At 39.2% G+C, this 23,953-nt stretch overlaps 1 protein-coding gene across 1 annotated transcript; it reads left to right on the top strand.

Annotated features, from left to right (window-relative positions):
• Positions 1 to 10,759: 10,759 nt before the first annotated feature.
• ACRALDRAFT_1093110 (uncharacterized protein) lies at positions 10,760 to 11,298 on the top strand (the record flags this gene model as incomplete). Its single annotated transcript, XM_071019660.1, has 3 exons — positions 10,760 to 10,928; positions 10,997 to 11,154; positions 11,290 to 11,298. The coding sequence occupies 3 exons, from the start codon at positions 10,760 to 10,762 to the stop codon at positions 11,296 to 11,298; spliced, it is 336 nt and encodes a 111-aa protein (XP_070876182.1).
• Between the last annotated feature and the right edge of the window lie 12,655 nt (positions 11,299 to 23,953).

Here is a 23,953-nt window from a genome sequence, read left to right as displayed (position 1 = left end):
GGTAAATTATAGTTATAACTCTTACTAGTTTTTATACCTATTAGAACGGTTAAGCGAATAATATATTAGAGGTTTTTATATAAAGAGTAAAGAGACATTATAAGATAATTAAAAGGGTAATATAAACTAGTAGGTTAAATTAAGAGTTAAATTATTTGCTAAACCTCTAAGTCAGGAGTTCAGCTTCACCTATCCCTTTTATAGATAACCAGAGCCTCTTCCCCTTATAGAGTCCCCTTAAAGATATTTCTAGGACCACGATCTATCCGCCGGTAATCCTCCCTATCACACTATACTAGGTCGGTCCGGATAGTACTAGTCCCGGAGCCGACTCGACTATCCGTCTCCGAACGCCACGCCCTATCTAATCCCCTTCGTGACTATTAAGATATATTATTTCCTCCTATTTAGACTATCCCTGACTTCTATGAATTATGCCCGTGATAGTTAAGGACCCGGAACTGGCCTTAAGGTTAACCCTAGGGATATTTAGGACCGAGTTATAGTATTGGATTATTAAGCTAGCCTAAGACCTATATATCTTAGAGCCTTAGGTTATTATGTATCGATCCAAGGGAGGATAGTGATTAGTCCTTAAGTAGGGTGTTTCCGGTTAAGTCCTGACTTAAAAGGGTTTGACGAATAATCGTATAATTATCCCCCCCCCTGAGCTTAGCTTCGTGACCTGTTCTTGTTGTAGTCTTAACGACTCTCTTTACTCCTTACACAAAACCTATAATAAATAACTAGAGGGCGCCGAGAAGTCCCTAAGTCTGGAAGGATAAGGCGATATCTTCAGAGGGGATTCGTTTATTAGCGGGAAGCTTAGAATCGCTAAGAGCCCGGATACGCTAACTAAAGCGACTTTAAAAGGCGTGACTATTTATAACCACGAAGCCCGCTTTATATAATGCTTTACTAGGATTATTAGTAGTTATCCTAAGGTATAGACGGACTAAGACGCTATCGATATAGATAAGAAGGGCTATATACGCGTTCCCCTAATTAACGGGTAGTATACCTAAAGGGTTAGCTAGAAGCTATATCCGCTTAGCCGCGAGGACTAAGCCTTTCTACACTATGCCCTGGACAGACTCTACGACTAGGACCGTATAGAATAGATATTAGTATTAACGCCTTTTAGTACTCCAGTTTTTATTCTATAGTAAGAGATAAAAGGTAAACGTAAAGGCTATATAGTAGTTAACCTTTATGCCCTAAATAAGATAACTATCATAGATATATACCCGATACCGCTTTAGGATAAGGTTATTAAGTGACTCCAAGGAAAGAGGTTTATCTCCGTTATTAACGCCCGGGCCTTTATATACTAGTTCCCTATATACGAACCGTACCGCGAGCGGTATATTATTATTTCTTAGCGGGGATAGGAATAACTAAAGGTCGCCCTAATAGGCTTCTATAACTATCCCGCGTATATCCAACGCTATATAGACTCGCTTTTTTGCTTATAGTAGGACTTTATCTCCGCCTTCATTAATAATATCGTTATTATATCGGATACTAAGGATAACTATACTAAGCACTTAAATACGATGCTCTCCTTATTTAGTAAAAAAAGGATTAGTATCTTTCCCGATAAATCATTTATTAGATATCCGTTAGTCTAATTACTAGGATTCGAGGTTAACGCTCTTAGGCTATCGAATACTAAAGAACGTACCGAGGCTTTATAAAATATTCGCCCCCCGACTTCTCTTTAGTCCTTAGAACGTTAGATCGGGATAATAGGGTGGCTTTACTATCTTATTCCCCGATTCTCTTATCGAATCGCTCCCCTTTAGTAATAAATGACGACCCTTCTTACTAAGGCTTATTAGATCAGGAAAGATAAGGCATAGGCCTATAAGGCGTATACTAAAGGCACGATATTTAAGGCCACTACTAAAGAGTTAGCTACGTTCCAGGATTTTATTAGCGCTATTACCTTAGATACTTACCCATTCTATTATATCCCTACTAAGATCCTCTTTATTTAGCTAAACGGCTCTAAAAAGCACGGGTTCTCCGCTATACTCTTCTAATTAGCCGATAAGACTAAATAGCTTACTAAAAGACCCTTTAGGAAACCCGATATTCGACTAGTGCCCTCTATTAATAAGGAACTTAACGCAGCTAAAGAGAAGTACTGGCCCACGGAACTTAAGGTCGTCTATCTAGTATAAGCTATTCGTAAGACCCGTACTATTGTTTCGTCCGCTTATCGTAACCCGACTATAGTCCTTATAGACCACGCCGCTACCGTCGGTATTATAAAGTTGACTATTCTATCTAGCACTAATAAAACCAGTCTAAATATAAAGCTTACCCTCGCCTTCGAGTTCCTTAGCTAATTTTAGTTAGATTATTGATATATCCCCGGTAAGACGAATATAATAGCTAACGCTTTATCTTAGCTACCTATTACCGATAGCCCCCAGGCTAGTAGTTTAGGGAATTAGACCGGATTTAGGAAGACTAGGCTATATACTATATTAGCGACATCTAAATAAAGGATAACATACGATAAAGGATTATCGAAGGATACGCTATACTAAGTGAATATAAATAGAAGAAAACGCCTTTGTATCCCCTGCTCCCTGTATACGGAATTCCTTTAGGCCGTCTATAATAACCGATATTATTTCGGAGCTAAACGTATATAATACGATTTAGTTAGCCGCCTGATAATCCCGCGACTCCGTAAGGAGGTCGACCTGTATATCGCTTAATATAAGATATATCGTACCTATTAAACGGATCGGCAGGCTCCCCTTAATAAGATATAGGTTATCCTAACGCCCCTAATCCCTTTATATACTATCGCTATAGACTTTATTATTGGACTACCCGAAGTGCGCTTTATAGGGACAGCTTAGTAGCGTAACGGCTTCCCTTTATTTAACGCCCTCCTAACCATCACAGATAAGTTCTTAAAGGCCTCCCTGCTTATCCCTGGCTATAGCACCTATACCGTAAAGGACTAGGTGTCTATACTCTTTAAAGCCCTTTAGATAGGTAACTAGGGTATGCCCCGCGCTAGTATCTAGGGTTATAACTCTTAGTTCTTATTAGACTTCTAGACGACTCTATAGAAGGTGGCCGGAACTAAGCTAAAGTTCTTAACGGCCTAGTATCCCTAAACCGACGGTCTTTCCGAGAAAAGAACCAGACCGTTAAAATCAGGATATATATATACCTAGCGGATAACTTAAACGCCATATAGCCAAAGGTAATTAAACCTTTATAGTTTAACCTAAATAACGCCTTTAATAAGACGCTCGGTTATATACTAAATAAGATACTATACAGTACTAAAACGAATAGTCTGCTTAACCTAATTGGTAATATTAATCCTTAGTTCGTATATAACATTCCATAAGGACACGAAACTTATTATTATAATAGCTTAAATATATGTAAAGCGTCTATACAATAAGAAACAGCATAATATTTGGTTCTAGCCCGGCGACCGCGTATATATCTCCCTTAGCCGCGGGTACTCGCTCCTAGGCAAGGCCAGCCCTAAGCTTAGTGCCTAACGGATAGGCCCCTTTAAGGTCCTTAAGTAAGTATCGCGGCTAGTATACCAATTAGATCTGCCTAAGAGTCTTAATATACACCCCGTTATTAGTATTACTTAACTCTAAACCGTTAGGTTTATAAAGATACCCGAGATAAAAGAACCCGTCGACGTATAAGATAAAGACCGAGAGTAATAGCGGGACCTATATAAGCACTACGAGATCAAAGCCATCCTAGATAAACGGATCACTCGTAAAAACAAAAGGTAGGCCACGTATAGAGTACCTTATTCGGTACAAGGACTAGCCGGACTAGTGGAATATCTAGATACCGGCAGATATAATGAAAGCTCCGGATTTAGTAAAGGAATTCGAAAACCGTTAAAGAGCTTTAGAGGTGCTTCGATTAGTATTAAAGGGAATAAAAGAGGTCGAAAGACCTAAGAACGGCGAGCTCTAAAGAACTAAAGAGACCTATTTAGCCTCGAGGCGGAGCCAGGCTAGGGCTAAAGAACCATCCCTCTTTATAACGGAAACCCCTTTAGAAGGTATAATCGGTATAAAAAGAATAACACTATCTAATCTCGAACAGGTAAGAATAGAAGCCCTACCAGCTATATAGCCCCGGCGTACACGTAAATTAGTATAGCTAGCTCGAAAATAAAAGACTTCCCTTTACTGCGTATAGTATCACTATTTTCCTCTATTCTTTACCTATATTTAAGCGATTATAATAACTATCGTAACCACGTTCTTCGCTTAATCACGCCCTAACATAACTTCTATCTCTATTATAGGCAATACGTACCTTAGGGTCAATCGCCTTTGTATAGAATCATAAAGCCCTATTACCCTTATTGTATTTCGCTACTATATCAGGTACTGTTCCCTAATATAAGTCTACTACTACCCCGGCTAATCCGCTCCTAATTAGTCTTATGCCCCCTAGCGCTACTTTCTATATCGTTATATACCTACCCGATATCCACCGGTTAAAGGACTAAGAGCATAGAGAGGAGTTTACTTAGTAGTTTAAAAACGGCCAGGACGCTTCTGGCTTAATATTCGACGGGTACTTTGCGGCTATTAGTCTATTTAGCGAAAGGAACGGGGTCACTTACTACCTTATAACGGCCGGTCTGGTAATTAAGTAGTGAATCACGGAGTATAAGGCTATTATAAAGTGCTACCACCGCTAGGCCACCGAAAAAGGATAGGACGATCCTTAAAATAGACGACTTAAACGCACTGTCTTTATACTAGAGCCTATCGCTAATAGATATATTACCATAGCTAGGGCTAAATAGATTATATTAGAATACCCGTAGTAATAATTCCTGCTAGATAATAATCAGATAGTCGCCTAGTAGCCGTAATCTAACTAGTCGTTTAAGTAATACCTTATAAAAGCGCGATATAGTACTCCCCGCGGCCCAGATATGCAGTTCCTGCACAGATCGGCCCACCAGGCTAGTAGAGTGATAGTGATAGAGACGGGTTCTCCTATACACGTGAAGAATACGCTAACCGCTCGCTAAAGCCCGACGCTACGCGGGGCTAAGCTGTCTGCCGCGATAGTTAATAAGATTAACGAGACTAATAGTATTAGCCTTACGTTAGCTAAGGCGATCGATAAGCTTAGCGAAGGCAATATTAACATAGACTTATTTGTTACCGCGACCAAAGAGCAGCGCGAATATATCTAATAGTATACTATAGTTATTAAGGACTATATATAAACGCTTAAGGAACGTCCGACGCTAGCTATCCGTTTAGTTATAGATATTCTGGCCTAAACGTGCCTATAAACTTCCCTAACTAATGCTAGCGCCGCTATACTAAGCAATACCACCGCTTCCCGGAAACGGCTCTATAACGGGTCGGGCACCGCGGGCCTAAGTAAGAGGCTACTCCTTACTAGATATAGAGAGGATAAAATATAGCTATATGCGGCTAAGGCTTTCGCTGTTAGGCTTAAGGACCCTAACGCCCGGGCTTAGAGGACGGACTTGGAAATAGACGGTTACATATTAGCTATTATAAGCTAGCGCCGTTATGCTATTATCACACCGCTACTCACCGCTAAGTTCGTGATACAGTTTATTAAACACCACGTTGTACGTAGCGAAGTCTGGCAGGTAGCCGATCTGCTATTCCTTATCGCGATATAGCGTATAGAATAAAATATATAGGGAGCCCGATTAGAGGGTAATAGGGACCTGAACGAGGCTAAGAAGAATACTATATCCTGCCGCCTAACTAATAGCGCCTAAACGGTGATAGACCTTATTTATTATACCGTCGCTATTTATAACTACTACGCTAAGAATAGCCGTAAGGGGCTTCTGGTCTTATACGACCTGGTGGGTGACGATCTAGAGAGCCGTCTAGAAGAAATCTCCCCCGAAGACGCGGCCACTATCTTCGAGCTGCCTGTACAGGACTAGGGCCTGTCTAATATAGAACCGGACGCCCTGGAGGTCAAGATACTATAATAAGGTAAGGGTGGAAGGATACTTATTATTGTTATTTAGTTATTGTTTTTTGTTTTTATCGAGTCCTAGGTTAGTAAGTATATAACAGAGGGACGGCCGGCCGGACGTAATTACTAGCGTTATAAACGGAGCCTAACGGAGTTAGGAGTATACGCTATACAGCGCTATTCTATATTATAGCTTTTCCTTATTTTTGATTATTTAGCCTCGGCTAAAAATAAGGAATTATAACCACGTCTACCACTTATTACTAGTATAAGAATCGGCCACGCCGAGTCTAAGCCGGACATCGTAGACCTTAAGAGACGGGGAAGCCCGCGAGACATAGGGCTTTATCTCTCCCGGAGTCTATGCTACGCACCACTATCTGTACTATACCAGGACCTAAAACCATATAGCTCTAGATTAGTGCTAGCACTACACCCGTATAGCGCTGGATTAGTGCTAGACCCATACGAGGACCAAGCCAGTACAGCACTAGACCGGTGCCAGCACCATCCTAGCACTATACCCAGTATAGCGCCTAGCCTTAGATAGTCTAAGGTTCCCCCGTAGATATACAGGGCCGGAACTTCGCCCTCTCCTTTAGGGAATTATCCTATTTACTTATTATTTATTACACCCTATAGTTGCCTTATCCAGATCCTCTTATAGATTCTATAGTACTAGCTAGCCAGAGATGTATACGGTTAGTGTATATTAGTTAGCGAACCCAAGCCAGACCGCGATACCCCTATACATATATTAATTAATAGTACGGGAATACTGCTCTTAATTATTATTAATTATAGAGTAATTAACTATAACATATCTTAGTAGCCCGCCCTATAGCACAGCTTCCCCGCTTATATCATCACTTATATATAGACCCGCGATAAGGTAAAGAAACTCCTAACTAGAGTAATAGTAACTAAGTGCCTATTATTAATAAACTACGGCACCGTGACGGGAATAGAGACGGTAGAGAGGCGGCTTAATAAGGCAAAACTTACGAAAACGCGAAATAAGGGTTATAAGAGTGAAAAACTAAAGAAGTGCATTAGCCTCTAAGTCCTTTTATATAACCTAGCTATGGCTATAGAAGCCTACTAAATACTGCAGGTATATATAATAAAGGCTGGTATATATACTAAACTATCGGAAATAGGAAGGCGTAATAAAGCCGGCAACCCTGATAAAGGGAGACTACCGGAGATACGGCACCGCCGCGGACCTTTTTCGGCCTTTAGTCCCCTGCCTAGACAGGCCGGTCCTTTCCCTAGGCTAACCTTTTCCCTAGCCTACTACCTCCTTATTAGCTATTAGACTAAAGGTGTAATTCAGATACGTATCGAGTTATTACCAGAGCCGCTATGGTCCCGAAGCAGTACTAACCCCGATAAGGATATAACAAAAGGAAAGTCCGTAGACTTTAGTCGAGAAAAGGATATCATAGAAAAGGCTCGATAACTTGGTATTGCTGAGTGATCGCAGTATATTCGTTAACTGAGCGCCGACTTTAAACTAAGACTTTAACTTAAGGGATTAAACTCATCCCTTAACACACGTATAGAGATAAGTTCGGATCGGTGGTCGGTGCGCGGCCATCGGTCCGACTATATCCTGATAGGTCGATGGTTATCCTATTAGACTGCCCCCCCCCCCTAATAAGTCTAGTCCCGCAGACTCGTCTTATCGTGACGCCCTTAATTACGTGTTTATCGTAATTAAATATCTCTATCTAGTTCTATTTCTATATAAGCCCTCGTTAAAAACCCGTAAGAAAAAACAGTGGCTGCTCCTTTGTTTACCTACTTATCGGCGTTCTATCGCCAACTATATACCTCGTGATTTATCCGAATATTATTATATAAACTCCGCGATGCTTATTATCATTACCTATAGTATTCTAACTATTCGCGGATATTATATCTAGCCTTAGGTAACCGTTCGGCGATAAGTATATAGCTCTATCACGTAATTCTTCTCGTAGCAATTCTAACCTTCCTTCTATAGCTATCTTCTATTATTATAATTATTAATCGTTCGCCGATTATTATACTACCTAAGTTCCCTTATTATCGTAAACACTACTATTATTATTATCGTCGCCGACTATACGCTATAATATAGTCGGTTAACCTATAAGTTATAATTACTTTTCGTAAGCTATGGTACGATCGATAAGGGTTAGGAGTCCGCGATTAGGGACGAAGCTCCCTGCTTATTTTATATACGCCGATTAGACGCTTCTATTCGTATCGATTACTTTAATAAGGCTGGTAATAGCACCGGCTCTAGCTGTTATATCGCCTACGCCCGCACCCATTAATAATATATCGCTATAAGTTCGCCGATCTTTCTGCATTTTTCCTATACTAATTAGTTATTAGATTCCGGACTTCCTGCTAGGCGCTGCTTAGTGACTATAGAAGAATAGTACGCGCGTCTATACAGTGGATAATAATCTAACGCCGATAGCTCGGCGTCGCGCGTATAAGCCTATTTTCAAGGTCTATAAGTAGTTTCGTGTAGTTATAGACCGCGGTAAAAAGATACTTACTGCTAAGGGTATAAGTCCTTTTTATAGTCGCTAATCGTTAAGCTATATTTTTAATAGTTAGTGGTCGTAGATATTGGTTTTAGTAAACATCTTATCCTTGCGTTCTATAATAACGGTTAACTTTATACACCGTCTTAGTTATATTAAGAACGCTAAGGCGTTAGCGCTTTTAGACTAAACTCGTCCTCCTCGTAAGGGCGACCTCCGCGATATTAAGTCGCTTATTACCTTCGTTAAGGACTTAGTCACAAACGGTTACTACCTATTTAATTATAAGGACCGTTTATAGGGCCTTAACGCCTTCCCGTTATTAGACGGTCTTACCGGTCTTTTATCGGCTATTAATAACCCTTATCGCAGGCTCTCGCGGGCCGTTTTACTAGTCGTTCTGCGGCTAGTCGCCACGGCTATACTACCTCCGCCGATAGCGATAATACTCCTTTTACTAATAACTCTAATAAGGCTATCGAGCCTGCTCCTTATCCCGCCGCGACTTATCCCCGCCCTGCCTATCACCGAGCCTCTGCCGTCTCGTCGGCCACCAACACTCCGGCTCCCTCTAGCGATATCGACTATACGCCGCCGGCTTTTGCCTCCTCTATTAAGGAAGATATTCCTTATCGCCGTATTTATACGCCCCGCCGCCCTGCACCCGCCACCTAGTCGGCTCCTAATAATAATAGGTTCCAGTTATTCCGACTTTACCACTTAGTTATTCAGACTATAGTTTAGTCCTAGACCCTTTATAATCTTCCTACTAATCTACCTTATTAATTTATATCGTTAATCTATATCGTGAATCTATATCGTTAATGTACGTCGTTAATGTACGTCGTCAATCTACGACGTCAATCTACGTCGTCAATCTATAGATACAGGCAGCGCGTTCCGTTATCTCGTTATATAAAGTAAGAACAAGATAGCCGCAGTCGCGTGAGCGTAGGCGTGGGCGTGGAAGACGAAGAGGAAGCCGAGGACGAAGATAAACGAGGTACTGCTACTGCTACTACTAGCTCGATCGAACGAACAAGCTATCCGTTAATTAAGTCATAGCAATTTAATTAATAAAAAAAACCATCCAAGTGGTTTACGAACATAGTTATAAAGGGTCTATATCTAAACTATAGTCGGAATAACCAAGTAGTATAGTCGGAATAACTCGACTCTAATAATAATACTACCGCGGTCGGTAATATCGATAATAAGACCGATTTCTATAGCTTTAGTAATTAATTTTTTATTTTTACTAAGTAATCGCCGGTAATAATCGCCTAGAATAGTATTAAACTTTATACTAATAGTTTAGGATTTAGGACTAGTCGGGGCTCGACCCCGTTTATTTAGTTACTATTAAAGGGAGAAGGTTATTATAACCTATAATTAAGTTCTTATTTTATATCTAATAACACTTCCGCGCCTTATACTATCTCGTAGTCGTCCTAATTCTTATATATATGTTTTTTATGCTTTTAGTACCTCTTCCGGATCCCTAGAGCGTTTTCTAGGTGGTCCTCTGGTCCCTAGGTATTATATTCTACTAGCTAATCCGCCTACTTTATAAGATAAAACGTCTTACCTTATTCTTCTTTATAACTTACGATATCTTGTACCTCCTATTTATCTTACTCCTCCTCTAGAAGCGGGAGATTCTTCGCCGGCGGCTTTATAGCCACTTAGTCTTTCCACAGTTATGATAAGGATACCGGGAATATATTATATATCCTTATATCCTATATTAGAAGGCGGACCTTACACGCCTATTCGCTAATCCTTTTAATTACTTATACCCGAATATATCGTGGTGCTAGCTTTAACCCTTAGCGGAATCGGAAATTCTTCGTGGATAGTCTAATAATATCGCCTATCTTATACTACTATAGCTAGTAACGCTTATTATAATACTAAGCCTAGGGCTCCGTGGCACGCGCCTAGTAGTCACGGACCTTCCGCCGAATCTCCGCTAGCTTCTTAATACGTTCTTAAATACCCTATACCCGGGTATTATCCCTAGGTCGAGTATACTCTATTATATAGGTTCGAGTTATTCCGACTATACCACTTGGTTATTCCGACTATAGTTTAGACCTAGACCCTAATCTTCCTACTAATCTTCCTCATCAATCCATATCGTCAATCCATATCGTCAATCCATATCGTCAATCCATATCGTCAATCCATATCGTCAATGTATATCGTCAATGTATATCGTCAATTTACATCGTCAATCTACGTCGTTAATCTACGTCATCAATCTACGTCGTCAATCTACGTCGTCAATCTACGTCGTCAATCTACGTCGTCAATCTACGTCGTCAATCTACGTCGTCAATCTACGTCGTCAATCTACAGATACAGGCAGCGCGTTCCGTTACCTCGTTATATAAAGTAAGAATAAGATAGCCGCGGTCGCGTGGGCGTCGGTATGGACGTGAAAGACGAAGAGGAAGACGAAGAGGAAGACGAAGACCAAGACGAAGAGGAAGACGAAGAGGAAGACGAAGACCAAGACGAAGAGGAAGACGAAGAGGAAGACGAAGACGAAGACGAAGACGAAGACGAAGACGAAGACGAATACGAAGACAGAGACATGGGAGTTACTGCTACTAGCTCGATTAATCGAATAAGCTATCTGTTAATTACTTAGTAAATCCGAGCGATGAAATTAATAAAAAAAGACGTCGAAGTGGTTTATAACCGTGGTTACGAAGGGTCTATGTCTGAACTATAGTCGGAATAACTAAGTGGTATAGTCGGAATAACTCGAACCATTATATATAGATAGGACCCGTATAGCGCTTTATACTATAAGATACTAGGCGAGGCATACTCGCTATTATTATAGGCGGACCCTGCTTTTAATAACTAAGCGCGCTATTATATTATTATATTACTAGCGATTATTTATAGGTACTTAATTAGGAACTAATACGTTTATTCCGTCTAACAATCTATCTATAAGTGGTATATAGTGGATAGTCGCGGAGTATTCGCCTATTCACGGCAGAACTCTATCTAAAACTAACTAGTAAATAGCCTATCCTAGTCTATTACTATACCCTTTAGGCTACCGAATTAGTATTTAATCTCGTTATATAATAGCGCCGCTAGTTAGGGTGCTATTAGGTCCTTCCCCGTAGGAATAAACAGAGCGTATTTTATATACCGGTTAACGATTATTAGGAGAGCGTTATACGTTTATCTATTAGCACCTTTTATAAGCGGTAGACCCGTAATAAAAGCAATACTAATCTCTTAGAACTGATACGTGGGTAATAGTAGCGTTTATAGCTAACCGTACGGCTTATATTATAGCACCTATACCCCTTAACACGCTAAATATACGGCGATATAATCGTAAATATCCGCCGCTAAGTCTACCTAGTAAAACTTTATTAAAATCAGCTTAAGCGTCTTATTCGCTCCTATATATATAGCCCTAGGGTTATTATAGTGCTATCGCAGGACTTCGGCTCTTAGGGCGCCCTATATAAGCAGTACTAACCGTCTTTTAAATAATAGTATGTCCTTTTCTCCGAGAGAGGACCCTGCTTTTTTTCTAGTCCCTTAGCGAACATTTGTAATTAAGGATATATAATCCGGGTTAGTGGTTTATAGCCCACTGACCAGATCTTCTAGTTCCTCGCTAATAATATACCGACCTACCGTTTTATTCTTAGCTAGCTATTTAGTTATAGAATATACGATATACTAATCTAGTATTATAATAACCCTAGCCTTAGCCTCGGGCATCGGTGATATCTTAATAGCGACTCGTTACTAGGTAATAGCTTTATACCCCACGTCTCGTGTTTAGGAGCGGGTAATAGTAACGATACTAATATACCTGGTATTATCGGGTACACGTAAGCGTTATAGCCCTTTCTTATCCTTATCTCTTAAGCTAGGCAGGGCCCCCTCCTATAGAGTCTACACCCGCTTACGCTTACTAGGCCTATATAAAGGTAATATTACCTAAGCAGCTTAAACGTATATAATCTTTACCGCGTTACCTATTAGGGTAAGGTAGATACTCGCAATCCAATAATAAACGCTAATCGGGAGGCCGCTAACTAGTAGTAATCTTTACGATAAGGTAAGAAGCATATTATCGTATAGCGTCTTATCCACTATATAATCCGGCTATCTTAATAGGCCGTTTACCGGGTTTATCCTACCCGGGCGATATTAAATCTTAAAGTCGAATAATAATAATCGGTATACCTATTTAGCGAGCTTTCCGCGAAGGTCCCGCGCCGGCGCGTTTAGCACGCCCTTAAGCGCCTAATAGTCTATGAATACTATAAACATCTATCCTATACCTTTAAGATAATAGCGGTAATACTCGAGGCTCTTTACTATAGCTAATAGCTCCTACTACTCTATACCCTTTCGTCTAACGATTGCTGGGTATTCGGGAAGAGTATCTATAATTAACGGATTAAATCTTAATGGAATAGACTCTGTTAGTCTCGCGTAGCTTCTTAGCGTGGAAGTCTAACAATACTTCTTAATGTTTTTGATTATATACTAATATACTATAGGGATTCTTTATTTATCTTACCGAACACGATCTTTCTGATCCTCGTTTAAATGTAAACAGAATCGCCCTCTTTTATATCTATAAGCCGCGTATTCGTATGGACTTTGCTTGCTTTACATAAGTCTATAACGCTTATATGATTCGCCCATAACGATTAAGACTATATATCGTTACTAGTACACCCTAGGCACTTTATTACTAGACTAATCCCGATTTCTAAGTACGAGTTAATTGTGTACGCTTTCATATAGTTAAAAATATCCTCGCTAACGATGTTACGAAAATAGATATATATCTTCTAGAGACGATTATAGATATTTATTCTGGAATTAAGAAAACTATAACTAGCCTTTAAGAAATTCTTATTATATAAGGAAAGGAATATCCTGCTTTACCCTTATACGAATATATACAAAAGGGTCTTAATTTATACGATTATAAAAAGAAGGAACCACGTCCTACTTTACTTCTAACTCTATAAGGCGGTATTACCTTTATTAAGGAATTTCTTAGAAAAGCGGGAATAAGAACTAAAGAGTTATCGACTAGCGAAGAATATAGTGATATAGAGATAGATACTTAGGATACTAATAATACTAATAAAGTAAATATCTTTATTATAAAGAATAGACTATTCTTAATCTTTCCCTTTAACCTTTAAAATTATACGCTTACGTCTAGTAGTTAACGACGTTAATTGGCTATATAAATCCATTATTAATAGTGGTATACTAATTTTTCATAACTATTAAGGCTTTTTCTAGACTAGTTCCTCCTTCTCCACCTGTATAGATAGTTACGCCTCTCCGCTTATCTTAGAGCAGCACTATTCTTCTTATTTCTTTCTAAGATATAACTACTTAATAATTTCTTATTTTATCGTAGGCTACTAAACGGACTACTAGACGGTTTCTTTCTTTATTATAGACTACCCGACGATTTCCTTCTTTAGTACGGACTACCCAATAATTTCTTTCTTTATCATAGACTACTAAATAGTTGCTTTCTTTATTATAGTTAGCACGTCTTCGCTTAGTTCCGGTTCCTTTTAGATATTAGCTTTCCGTCCTGCCCTTTTTCGCGAGATATTAGGATCCTGCTACTCGAACTCGACTTTAGTTATATAAAGAAAATAAAGATAAGATTCCTTTAATATCCCGGCTCGCGAAGAAGCGCTCCGAGAATAATAGTCTTATACGTCTCGCTACGATAAAAGTTAACTTTTTTGGATTCCTCTTATTATAAGAAAATAATATAAAGTCTTATTTAAACTATTCCGGCTAAGTATTAAATTATACGATAATATATCGAACTAGATCTTACTGTATTAGTATAAGCAAATTTAAAAGAATAGCGACTTATCCTATGATTTTCTGCCTAAGCATATTTATAAAATAACAAAACGGAATGCCCCTGCTTGAAACTAAGTAGTATTCGCCGCTATATAGTGTAATACTGATCTCCTTAGTAGGAGATAGCCCCTTCTCCTTTTTCGTTTATATAATACTAGCCTATTATTCTGCCTCGCTATCTTTAAGTGCGCTTAGTAGTGCACGATATTCCTACGCCCTAGGGGCTTATAAAGCGCCGATTAGGACTGGGTTTTTCTTATATTCCTTTCGAGGGGGCGTTATATCAGTTAGATTAATAACCGATATATCCGAAGAGCTAGGAGATATTTCTCTCATAACTCGGTCTGCGTAGTTTCAAGATTTATAATAGCTTATATAACGTGCCTAATATAGATTAGCTTAGAATAGAATTATATAGTTAATATTTAAGACCGGATATAATAAGATAACGTTCCTCGTTATTATCTATGAGTTATAAATGGAATCCAGCTCTAAGGAGCTAGAAATAAAATACGATATCGATATTTACTCTTATACGCTAGCGTATAATCAGAAATACAATCTACGGACTCTATATAAATTTATAGGCGCTATATATCTAACAGTTTTATCTAGATTCATTATTTAACTATTACCGATAATACTATAAATTATAGTATATAGGTTTACTAACTCTATAAGCGGCGTATACGTAGTAGTCGACTATTACTATTTTTGGAAGTTATTATAGTCGGTCCTATGGGTTGCCGTAGAAGTCTAAAAACAGTTAACACCCCTTATATACACAAAAAGGTCCTAGTACCAAATCCTAAATAAGCGTTAACTAATAATATAAATAAATACTAATAGAAAATCGGGGCTTTATTATATCTAGCCTTGCATTCAAGACCAGTATAGAGGGGTGGATCGGAGACCAAGTGCTATGTCGTTGGGACGTCATGTAACGTTATAAGACGCGCGCTTTTTCATTTATCTTATACATTATATATACGTGGCGACGCCACCCAGACATAGAGGATACTTATTATCCTACATAATCATTATCCTTTTAACCCTAAGTTTTGCCACGTTTATTATATTCACTTTATTTAAGCTACGTTACCCTAATCAGAGCAAGCGCGCACCTCCAGGAACCTTTTCTGAAGGTCTCCTTATTATATATATTATTTTGGTTATATATACTTTATAGTCTTAAGCACTCCTGTTATCGAAGACTTATCCGAGATTATACTACCTAAGCCGTTCTATATAGTAACGGCTTAGCCTTTCTTTAATTAGTGCTTAAAGGCGGATTTATTTAGTGCCTAGGAAGTCCTAATCGTCTAATCAGGGTAACCGAAAATAATTAAGGGGAGTTACGGCCTACCTAAACAAACTATATATCAATTACGGAAGTAAAGAGGGAAGTATACGGCTAAGAGGCCGAGATTAAAAATAAAGTATTAATATTTAAAATTAGAATAGAGATTACGATAATAGCCTAGGAAACCTGCCCCCTATATAGCCTTAATAAAACCTAATAACTAGAAAACGGGGATAGATCCTCCCTACTAAAAATAAGATAAGAGCTATAGACGGAGAGATAGGCCCTTACCGCCGATAAGGTAAAGGTGGATAGAAAAGCGAAAGATAGTTAAGAAAAAGGCACGATGAATAAAATAAAGAATAGATTAACTATAAGATAGATTCCGGATATAGTATAGATATAAATATAAAGGGCGCGCTCCTTTACTAGAATAGGAAAAGCTATATATATAGGCTATTAGGGGCCGTAAAGCCTAGATATAAGAAAATCTTTTATTATAACCCTTTTAGTATAAAATAATAAAGGCGTAGGGTTAACCTAATTATAATTAGGGTAATAAAGGCCTATACGGATAATAGTAAGTCCTTAGCCCTAAGAATTTTAAGAAAATCTAGTTATATAAAGCCCTAACGGTTAAAAGAACCTATTAAGGAGCTCTAAAATACCGCGCCCTTATAGACCCGGCGGTTAGGTAAACCTACTAATAGATCCCGGATATAACTTAAACTAATATCCTATAATGGCTAGCGATATCTTATCCTATTCCTTATAGATATCTCCGTTAATCTAACTATAATAGGTTCCCTCCTAAGCCTTAGCGGAGAGTACTTATATTATATCCTTTAAGGCCCCTAAAAAAAGGGCTCCTTTTACCCCCTATCGCTAAGTGGAATTATCCTTAGACTTATAGACTTAATATATAACTACTTCTTATTTCTTAACCCTTTCTTTTTTAAAGACCCTAATTCCCCTAATCTACCTAAACCTATTACTATAATAGATTAACCCCCCCCTTTTAGTAATATAATAGCTCCGTAATAAACCGACTATTATACCCCTCCCCCTACGGTTATAGTCTATAACGACTTTAAGCCCGATAATAATAGTATATATACGGCTATCCTAACCCTAGCGACCACGGTTACGCCTAATTAGGGTAACGCCGCTCTTACGGCTAACCCTCCTTTTATAACCGCCTCGCTTAGGTAAGGGGATATAGACCCCGGTATCGGCCTATAAACGACCGTCTTTTACGGTCAGGGTATCCCGGTATCCGGCTATAGAGCCGTATTAGCTTCCCTTTCGCCTAGTCAGGATAACCCGAACCCTAGCGGCGGGCTAACTCCCCCCGCTCCCCCCGTTTCCCCTATTCCCCCTATTTCCCCCGGACTAAGCGCTCCCTAGCAGGCCCACGCTCCTAGTATAAAGGTCGCGCCCCCTAATAATATCCTAAAGAACTTTAAGGCGAGCCTTACCTTAGAGACGCTCGCGGCTATCTACTAGTATATTAGCCTATACGACGATAAGAGGGATAAAGCTACTATTATATCTCGCGCGCCCCTAAACCCCTTTACTAAGGGAGCCCCTCGCTTTAATAGGACAGCCCTATCTACCTTCCTTAGGGATTATTAAGACTATGCTAAACTTAACCGCCTTAGCGAGGCTAATAAAATCTCCTACGTTAGCCTATTCACGGAGGCTAATATCCGTCCTACGGTTAATAAGATAATCCCACTAGTCGAAGTATCCGGCGGATAATAAAAGAACCTAAAGCAGCGGCTTATTAATAAATACTCTTACCTAGACCCCGACTTATAGCTCGACCTATTTAATAAAATACGCTAACTATAACTTACTTATAAGTATAAAAAGTTAAGATAGTCTAATAAGTTAAACGGCTATTAATAAGCGTTATAGTATAGAAGTTAAGAGCTAACGGAGTTAGCGGTACCTTTATTAAGGACCACGAGCTTTATAATATCTTCCTCGCTATCCTATACCGAGATATTAATATATAGCTCGTAAATCGGATAAAGTATAAGTTTATAGACCTAAAGAACCGGCTACGCAGGTATTACGACCTATCGGATATATTAAAAGAGTAGGCAGAAGACGTCTAGGTAGCCGACGGGCGGCCTATTAACGAAATAGCGAGTATTATAGATATTCCTACTCCTACGCTAACCACTAAACTAATATTAGCTATTATGCCTTAGCCTAATTAGGCTAACCCGATAACGTATACGCCGACTATTTTATAAAGGCCTACTATAATACCTAAACCGGCTATATAGATAAGGAGCGATATAGATAAGTTAACGGAGCTTTTAGAGAAGTGCGTTATCTTTATAGTTTATAATAGTATAGGCGTTATTAGGAACGCGGTTCCCTAAGTCATGGCCCCCTCGCGTCGAGTAGGAGCTAATAAAGTTAATATAATCCTCGCTACCAACCCTTACCTAAAGACCCTATTCTACGCCGCCGTAAAGTAGTCTATTTCGGAGAGGCAGGACGCCGCTCTAGCAGCTTATTATATTACCCGTAATTAGACTAATATTAGTATATATAAGGACGATATATAGTATAGGCGAGGGCTACCGCGGTATAGGAATAGGAATTCCTACCCCTATTCTAGCCGCTTATCGTAATATTACCTTATTAATAAACTACCCCTCTATTACTTTTACTATAGATAGGAGCGTTACCGCCGCGAGTAGTGCGTGGTACTATAGCTAGATAAGACCTAGTACCTAGTTAGGTTTAGGTATCCCGACTACCTCGCCTTAGGCTAAAATAACGAGTAATAGCCCTACCCCTAGGATATATACCTTAAATAGTAAGACTAGCCGTACCGGCGGTCCATCCTTTACTAGCTTAGCACACGCCTTTAAAGGAAGTATAAAGACCTAGCTAATGCCTACCACGTTAGCACTAACTCTAGAAGCCTCCTTATTAAGATAAAAGACGTTATAAGAGTAACGTTAAAAGATTATATTAGGCTAAAGGAGGAAGAAGCGAAGGCTAAGGCTCCTATAATAAGCTTTAGCGTTAATTTTATATCTATTATATCCGATAATTAGTAGGCGGATATCTATACCGCGTTAAAGGATACTCGGAAAGAGTAGCCCCCCTCGTAGCCTTTTTACACGACTAGGAGCAGGAGAGTCGTTAAAGCCACTCCTAAAGCCGTCCGTTTCCCTAATTAAGTTATTAAATAGCGCTTATAAAAGTTAAACCCTAGTCTAGGCTACCGGGTCCTGACTTTACTTATAGCTAAGAGTATTAATAAAAAAGTGGATATAAATAAAGCGCCGATATAGCGTAAGTAATAGTAACTAAAGACTATTAGTAAATATAAGCCTAGCTACTCCGTAGATTAGCCTTATAACCTAGAGTAAGCTTAATTAGACCTAGATAGGTAAATCAGGGACCTCCGTATTAAGGTTCCTATCTAGTACCACTTTCTTACCGACCCGGATATAAAGCTAAGAAACGATAAGAGGATACACGCCGCTAAGACTAGTTAACTATAACGCGAGATCGTTTATCTAACCGCTAGTAAAGCCTTCTTCCTTAATAGACGAGGTCCCCCTAGTATACCTCCTCCCCTACCTTTATTAAAGGGATATACCGTCTTATAAGCCTAACCTGATAATACTAGCTCGAGTACCCTTAGTATCGTTAAAAGAGAGGTAGTCCCTAAAACCGATAACCCTTTAGTTATTACCCGGTATATAGTCTTAAAGTGCCGGCTTACTTAAAAGGATACCGTGACGTATAACCCTAACGTTTTTATAAAGGCTATTATCGATATAGGGGCTACCTTTAATACTATCTCTATAGCTATTATAAGACGCTTCGGTTTAGAATATTATATTAGCTAGACCGAGATCCGAATTAAGGGCGTTAATAACCAGGAGGGGTAACTATATACTAGATACCTCGAAAAACGTTTATAGGTTAGCGAGCGAAGCGGAGTTTTTAACTCCTAAGTCCTCCCTAGTCTAGGGCCTAATATACTACTTAGTATACCGTGGATCTAGGAGACTAGAGCGTCCTTCTTTTTCCGGGATAGTTAGATCGATACCGACTTTATGCTTAGTAATACCCGTATTCTTATACTTATCGCCTATTACGAGTAGATTAAGGAGATACCGAGGAACTAAAGCTAGCCGAACTATAAGGCTAATAAAAGGCGTCGGATCGATAAGGATCGGTCTAATTAGGCTAATTAATATTAGCTTTAGGATAGCGACCCTACCTATTAGCCTAGGGCCGCTACCTCGCTATCCGTTAAGGGTAAGGCTAACTATTACCCTTTAGACGTTCTAAAGGAGGGCGATAAGATTTAATATATAATTAGAGACGCTAACGTAGCGTTTCTAGTAGCCTTTATATTCTTTAAGGAGATTAAGCCACTTTTACTAAGGGTATATATAGCCTTAAGGGCGATGCTACGGAATTAAAGCTAAGGGTATAGGAAATACGATAAGGAAGCCCGATAATCCTATAACCACCGTTTTTTTCCTTTACTACTATATTTATCTATAAGTCCTTATTATAGTTACCCTAATTAGCCTAATTTATACTATATCACTTATACTAATTTTAAGTCGGAAGCATAGAAGTCTTACTAATCGTTAGCATTATCGGCTTTAAGGGCCGAAGACGCGCGTATTACTAGCGCCGTTATAATAGCCGTGAAGAAGCTATAGACCGCGAAGAGGAGAAAGCACTAAGACCTAATCAAGGAGGTATACTATAAACCTAATTAGGCTATCTATACTATATATAAGCCGAAAGGCCTTAAGATTTACCCTATAAACGACGTGCTATCCGATAATTCCGTCCCCGAAGGCGACCCCCTTTAGAAACAGAAGATCTTAGCGGAAATCCCCGAGGATATATAGGAATAGGAAGATAACTGTTTTATTAGCCTAATTACCCTAAAGTTCTCTAAGATTACCCCTCGCTTAAGACTTACGGAAAAGCGACTTAAAGATATCTTAGCCTCTACCGACTATCTACTACGTATAAAAAAGGAGCTCTTAACGAAGACCCTCTTAAACCTCGAAGCTACCCTTATATAGGATTAATAAGAATATAGGAGGCTTAACCCTAGAGTCGCCCCGCCGTAAAAGATTAAGGTGGTTCCGTATAAGGTATAGTAGGTAAAAGGGATCCTTATCCCGAGAGCCCTAGAGTCTATTATCGTTAAGATAATTAAAGATAGGAAGGATAAGGGGGTTATTAAGGAAAGCTATACGGCCTACTAAAACTCCTAGTTCCTTATAAAAAAGAAAGACGGTAATATACGCCTTATTAACTCTGCTACTAAGATTAATACTATTACCCTACACGATACCTTTATCCCACCTAGGGCTAACGAGTTTTCCGAGGACTTTAGTATATATAAGATAGTTTCCCTTTTAGAATTCTTCTCTGGCTACGACCAGGTCACCCTTAATAAGGAGTTAAGGGACTTAATAACCTTCGCTACGGTTTTAGGACTCTTTAGGATATACACCCTTCCGTAAAGGGCGACTAACTTAGTGGCCTAGTTTATATATACTATAACCCATATCCTTTATAACCTTATTCCCTAGTATTACCGACCCTTTATTAACGATATTATAGTTAAAGGGCCGACTGCTACTTATAATAATACCCTAATTAAGCCTAGAATTCGCCGTTATATAGCCGAGTATATTAGTAATATCGATAAAGTCCTTTTTAATATAAAGCTCGTTAAAGACATTATAGCTAGCGCTAAAAGCTAATAGTATTAGAAAGCGGCTATTATTATAGGCTATATGTATAGAAGTAATAGCCGTTCCCCTAAGTAGGCTAAGGTGGCTAAGTTAACTAAGTAGTAGAAGTGCCGGACTATTTCCGAAGTCTATTCTTTTCTTAGTCTCGCTACCTTTTACCGTATCTGGATCTACCGCTTTACTATTATCGCGAGGCCGTTAATAGACCTACTAAAAAAGACTTCCGTCTTCCTATATAACGAGCCTTAATAGTATGCTCTAGATACTCTTAAGGTTACCCTAACCTTTATACTAGTTCTGATTACTATTAAGTACGGTAAAGGGGCTAGTATTATCTATATAATTATCGATATATATATTAAGGGCTAGGGCCGAATCTTAGGCTAGTATATCGATAGGAAAAAAGTTATTACCCGGTACGAAAGCGGTAGATAAAACCCGGCGGAGAAGGTCTATAATACCGGTAAGCTAGAGCTAAGGGGAGTATTAAAGGTACTTCGCCGACTCTATAACTATCTTTACGGAGTCCGCTTTATACTAGAAATAGATACTTAAGCCTTAGTGTCCTAGCTTAGTGGTTCTGCTATAGACCTGCCCGGCGTACTTATTACTCGGTGGATTGCCTGGATCCGACTCTTTGACTTCGAGGTTAAGTATATTAAGGGAACTAAGAACACTATAGCCTATAGACTTTCGAGGATACCTGCCACTCCGTCTAATTAGGCTAATAACGCTATAAAAGGAGATATTAACGATTTTATTAATAGCCGAATCTTCCTTATAAATACGGATAAAAGGTTTAATAACACTACCCTAGCCGAAGACGTTTTAGATCCGGACGTTACCTAGAGCCAGTTCTCTTAATAAGTGGCCTTATTTTTAATAAGCCTGCGGATACCCTCTAGAATAGACCCTTATAACGCCGCCGCGTTAAAGACCGGTCGACCCGTGTTTTCGTAAAGGATAGTCTACTATAAATAAGAGTTACTAACAAAGATTCGACTCCTAAAAGGTGGATTAACGATAAAGAGACTTAGGTTACCCTAATTAGGAAAGCCTACGATAAGTCACGCTACTATATAAGAGACTAGACGTACTGGAAGCTTACCCCCCTATATACCTAGGACGGGATCTATAAGTAGACTAAGGAGGTTATCGAAGTATACGCTAAGTATTAAAGCCGCCGAGGTAAAGCATACGAAGATCTCTTAATTACTACTTAACTGCCTTAATAAGCCCTCCCCTTTATATAGGTAAGTCTTAATATCTAGTATCTTAACCGGTATTACTTAGTAAAAGCTCGATATATATTCACGGGATAGGTCGAAGCCTGTCTACTACGGAAAAACACGTCGCGAGCCGTTACGATATTCTTATAGGAAGAAGTTATCTGCCGGTATAGACTATACTAGTATATTATTATAGACAGAGGTCCTAAGAATAAGGGTAGTATAATTAAGCTAAATTAGGCGTACCTAATAAAGCGTAAGGTTATCTCTGCCTACTACCCCCGCGCCAATAGTCTAAATAAGGTAGGATATAAGCCTATCGCTTATACGCTTATTATCTAGTAAAAGATTTACCGCGGTATATTATATAAGATCCTGCCTATAGTCCTTTTCGCGGACAGTATAACTATCCGAGTATCCACTAGAAGGACCCCCTTTTACCTCCTATATAGCTATAAGGCTATCACGCCTATCGAAATAACCTGCCTTACTTAGGGAGTACTTAATTAGGCCCGCGTTAAGACCCCTAAAAAGGAGATATTACTACGCCTAAGGGCCTTCGCCTAGTTAGAAGCCGACCGGAGGACTATTACCGATATAGTTAATAAGTAACGGTGGCAGAAGACGGACTCTATTAACTGTTTAAGAGTTAGGACCCTATATAAGTAAAGACTTTAAGTCGGCGACCTTATCCTTATACACGATACTAAGCTAGCTATTAATATAAGCCGCGATAAGAAGCTAGATTACCGCTAGAATAGGCTATTTTGTATTATATCGTCTAATCAGGATAATAAGACCTTTAGGCTATCGACTTTATTAGGGGAAGAGCTCTAAGGCGTTACTTTTACCGCTAACCGCCTTAAGAAATTCATCCAGGATAAAGACGGATACTAAGAGCCGGAGGACTAGACGATACTAGAAAGGGACTACGCTAAAGAACTAATAATTACGTACCCTGCCCGCGGCGTCCTTATCGATAAAAAGCTAGTTAAAGTACCCCTCCTCCTAGGAGAATCTATTAATAAAGATACTAGGGCCGAGGATAACGAGCGTTAAAATAACGTAGGTTCCCTTAATTAGACCGTTAACGTATTTTTATAATAGTTAGTAAGACTTTAGGACTTACTAGGCGAGTATTATAAAAGGTTAGAAATAGAGCTCCGGAAAGCGATATAGTCGGGAAGAGTTAAA

The sequence above is a fragment of the Sodiomyces alcalophilus genome (assembly GCF_042370955.1).
Source record: "Sodiomyces alcalophilus JCM 7366 unplaced genomic scaffold ACRALscaffold_3, whole genome shotgun sequence".
Lineage (NCBI taxonomy): Eukaryota > Fungi > Ascomycota > Sordariomycetes > Glomerellales > Plectosphaerellaceae > Sodiomyces > Sodiomyces alcalophilus.
Note: the sequence above shows the minus strand (reverse complement) of the source record. Positions and strands in the feature narration are given on the sequence as shown.